The sequence below is a fragment of the Sipha flava genome, unplaced genomic scaffold (assembly GCF_003268045.1).
Source record: "Sipha flava isolate LNK unplaced genomic scaffold, YSA_version1 374_pilon_pilon, whole genome shotgun sequence".
In the NCBI taxonomy this organism is placed as follows: domain Eukaryota; kingdom Metazoa; phylum Arthropoda; class Insecta; order Hemiptera; family Aphididae; genus Sipha; species Sipha flava.
The window spans coordinates 99735-104015 of NW_020273081.1; the positions used below are offsets into that span (position 1 = coordinate 99735).

The 4281-nt window shown below is 38.2% G+C and overlaps 1 protein-coding gene across 1 annotated transcript; it reads left to right on the forward strand.

The window, feature by feature from the left end:
- The first annotated feature begins 2476 nt into the window (after positions 1 to 2476).
- Positions 2477 to 4018, forward strand: LOC112688077. The gene is made up of 2 exons (XM_025561092.1): positions 2477 to 3543; positions 3619 to 4018. Exons 1-2 carry the CDS (start codon positions 2477 to 2479, stop codon positions 4016 to 4018), a joined length of 1467 nt encoding a protein of 488 aa, XP_025416877.1.
- Positions 4019 to 4281: the final 263 nt, after the last annotated feature.

Sequence of the window (4281 nt, forward strand, 5' to 3'; positions counted from 1 at the left end):
AAGTAAAATAGTCAAGTAAAAAATAAATTAAACTATTAAAGTATTATAATATTATGTATGTATTGCTTATTTATTATATACTTTATTAAAATATAATATAAATGTGTTATATGAATGCTTACAAACTTCTTTTTGTTGATTTGTTGCCATTGAGTCATATCCTTCATTGAATAGTCGACATATTTCAAACCATGAGTTTTGTTTAATTATTTTATTTGCATAATTAGGACTTGCTGTATCCCACAATTCTACATGAATTAAGTTTGTATAAATTAATACCACTTTCAGCATGTGTAGCCGGAAATAAGAAAAAATGTATGTATATTAGACCTAAGCATGATTTTTTAGCTGTTACTAAATCATAAGGGGTTAGCTAGTCATTATTCTAATTATTTTTTATCAATTATCTTATTTTTTTCTTTTTGTTTTTTTTTATTGGGAAAGTCAGAGACTTTCAGCTTAGAGGGGAGGGGTGTAGTAAGCCCAAGGCTAGGCGTATTTTATAATCAGCATTTAAATAATCAATATTTAATAATCAAAAATAACTTATTACGCATATTAATAAATTCGCCAAGGTCCAGCTAAATTTAATAATCAAAATAATATTATGATTATTTAATAGATTAAAATAGTATATGTATAAAATAGATAATATATTAAATTCGCATATACGCAGGAAAACCAGGGTAAAGGTGAAAACAACAAGTAGTTTCACGTTTTTACATAATAATGCTAAATAGAGGGCAAAATAAAGTAATATAAGAATTAGGCCACTTTTACGTCATTGGAACCTGTATAAATACGGGTTGAGCATTTAGCATTATTCAGATGTAGATAAGTAGTTAGACTGATCATTTCCCCTGTTAAATAAATTATTGCTCGTCGTGGACTTTGTTACAGCCACATCGCCGCGAGTATATAATTCTTAGCCCAGAATAACTTGTTATTTTAATTTTTTGTGTTTTTAACTGTTTGTTAATTTATTGTGATAAATTAATAAAAACAGTAAGTTTATAAGTTTAATATACCAGTGTTAAATTTATTCACCTACCTATCTCTCTCAATCCACGTCTCAAGATTACATACAACGTGCTATGTCGTTAAATAATTAATGTGTTACCGATCGTAGTGTCCTGCACAACGCTCGCTACAACGCTTCTCAATTTCTATTATAAATTTGTTTATATCGAGACTCATATTGAACACAGTGTCGTATATTTCATAAAACTATATAAGTTTTCGAAAAATACTGTAATACGTTATATTATAACGTGTTCACTAATTAAAAAATAATTTTACGTAATTTAAAAATCTAAATAATCTGGAGTCCGCGTGTTTCATCTGAACGTACTAATTTAATTTAATTTGTTATCAGTGGCTCGGACGCAGACACAGTGTCCACCGGCTAGAAGGGACGGAACACATTATAGCAATGTTATCTTAGTCGCGGGATTCTTTTTAGACACAAGTAACCGGCCACAAAGTGTCTCGTCTGAAAGCGCTCTTACTCGGTATTCTACGATAGTAGCGTTGATTCGCGCGGTACACGCATTAGCGTTAGGTGTTATCAATGAACCAGAGCTTGTTCCCGAATTTTTGGTAGGTGCCCACAGCATAGACGCGTTATGGTCACAGTTTGACCAAAAGGATAACGAGGTGCTTGACTGTCTAATCGTGTTAGATCAGATCGGTGATTACGCGCCGGATCATATTCCTGAGTTGCGTTCAGTGATCAACGTAATCAAAGCAGTGGCCAAGTCGTTGCACGATGCCTCAAAAGACAACCACGATGATTCGGCAGTCGCGCAGGATGTCAATAAAGCCGTTTTCCGTCTCCCTGAAATCCCGATACCACGTTTTAACGGTAAATTCCATGAATGGGCCACATTCCGAGATCGATTTAACGTTTTGGTCGACAGTAGATCCGGTTTGTCGGATACAGATAAAGTATATTATTTGATCAGTTGTTTACGTGGCGCCGCACAGTGGGATGATTCCAATAGTTAGTTAGCTGGCCAAAAGTCCCATTTTTAAAACCTAAAAAATCCTAAATTTTATTGTTAACTATTTTCTATTTGAACATTTTGTGGATAAATTTAAAAATTTAGATCAATAAGTTGAACATCAAGTGAAATAGAGCGGTTTGATTAGAATTATTTACCTTTTTATTGAATAATTTCGATTTTTATGCAAAATATGTAAAATATGTAAAACGTCTAGCGAACGGTATCAAATGGTTAAAGAACATCGTCTATGTCTCAATTGTTTATTATCGAACCACAGTACCGCGTTTTGCAAATCAAAGTTTACCTGCCGTACGTGCGGTCAGAAACATCATTCGATGCTTCATTTCACCAAACCGGCACCGACTAGCACTTCAACCGTAAGTACTCTAGTATCAACAAGTACTCTGGAACCAACGATAACCACGTGCCTAGTCTCCCATCCACAACGTCATTCCGTGCTGTTAGCGACAATGTTACTAAAAGCAAAGGCATCTGATGGATCTTCTCATACTTTGCGCGCACTCGTCGACACCGGGTCAGAAGCCAGTTTTGTCACCGCACGCTGCGCTGACAAATTATCACTACAACGTCGACGATGTACGTCACAAGTACGTCCTTTCGCTGGGTCAACAATTAATATTGTTTCCGGAATTGTTACGATCACTCTATCTGCCGTTTCCACAAGTGAACCAACTGTGACCGTCAACACCATGGTCGTTCCGAAAATCGTAGATCAACTTCCACATCTCCGTTTGTCGTCAGACACATGGCAACACTTAACGGACCTACGACTCGCTGATCCAACGTACAACACACCTGGTCCAATCGATGTCTTACTCGGTGCAGACATCGTACCATCCATCATGACGGGCCACCGAGTGACCGGTCAAATCACTCAACCCAGTGCGTTTAATACCATATTTGGTTGGATAGTCATGGGACCAGCTGATCAAATACCAGCACCCACCGTTACGACCTTTACTGTTCAATCTAATACTGAGTTGGAATCCGCACTAACCCGCTTTTGGAAACTCGAGGAACCATCGCTACCATTGTCAACAATTGATGACACTGACCCAGCAGAACAGATTTTTACGAAGTCCATCACCCGAACTCCATCTGGACAGTTCTGCATTGGGTTACCATTTAAAACACCTAACCCAATTATTGGTGACTCAAAAAGTCAAGCGCTTCATCGTCTCCGACACCTCGAAGTGAGATTAGCCAAAGACAACAATTTACGAACAAAATACGTCGACTTTATGCAAGACTATTTGGACAGCAATCACATGGAGCTCGTTCCCATTCAGCAACGCTCCACGCCACACCACTATTACATTCCACATCATTACATACTACGTCCTGATAGTCAAACAACTAAGCTACGTGTAGTATTCGACGCATCAGCAAAAAGTTCTGCTGGCATCTCTCTGAATGATTGCTTGCACACAGGTCAAAAACTTCAAGCAGACCTGTCTCATATTCTGATGCGATCACGTTTACACAAAATCTTGTTTACGGCAGATATTAAACAAATGTATCGTCAGATCCTCATTAGCGATGCAGACTGAGATTACCTACGCATTTTATGGCGTTTCAATCAAAAAAATAGTATCGAAGAGTATCGTCTGCGTACTGTGACATACGGAACGTCATCGGCTCCATTTCAAGCAATCCGAACATTACAACATCTGGCTACACTTTGCAAACTCACACATCCCATTGCAGCACAAGTTATACACTCCGACACCTTTGTCGATGATATTCTTACTGGTGCAGAATCGATAAAATCAGCTCTAAACATCCAAGATCAATTAACAAAATTACTCTCGAGTGGTCATTTCATACTCCGAAAATGGGCCAGCAACGCTCCTCAGGTAGTCAATGCTGTTCCAGAAGAAGCACGCTCCACATTATCTTCAGTTAGCTTTGATGATGAGTCTGAAACAGGACTGAAAGTGCTCGGCTTACATTGGGATCCCAGACATGACCACTTCCGTTACACAATCTGATGTTTAGATGTCAAGCCTACGAAGAGAAATGTGCTGTCGGAAATAGCACGCATTTTCGATCCACTTGGTCTTTTATCTCCTGTCACATTTCTCACCAAACATTTGATGCAGGTACTGTGGATAGCAGGTATTGGTTGGGATGATGTCATTCCAAGCAATGCTCATAATATATGGCAACAGTATCGAGACCAGTTACCATGCCTCCAAGAACTCCGTATCCCTAGACGCATCACGACTGACACCAACGACTCAAATGAACTTCA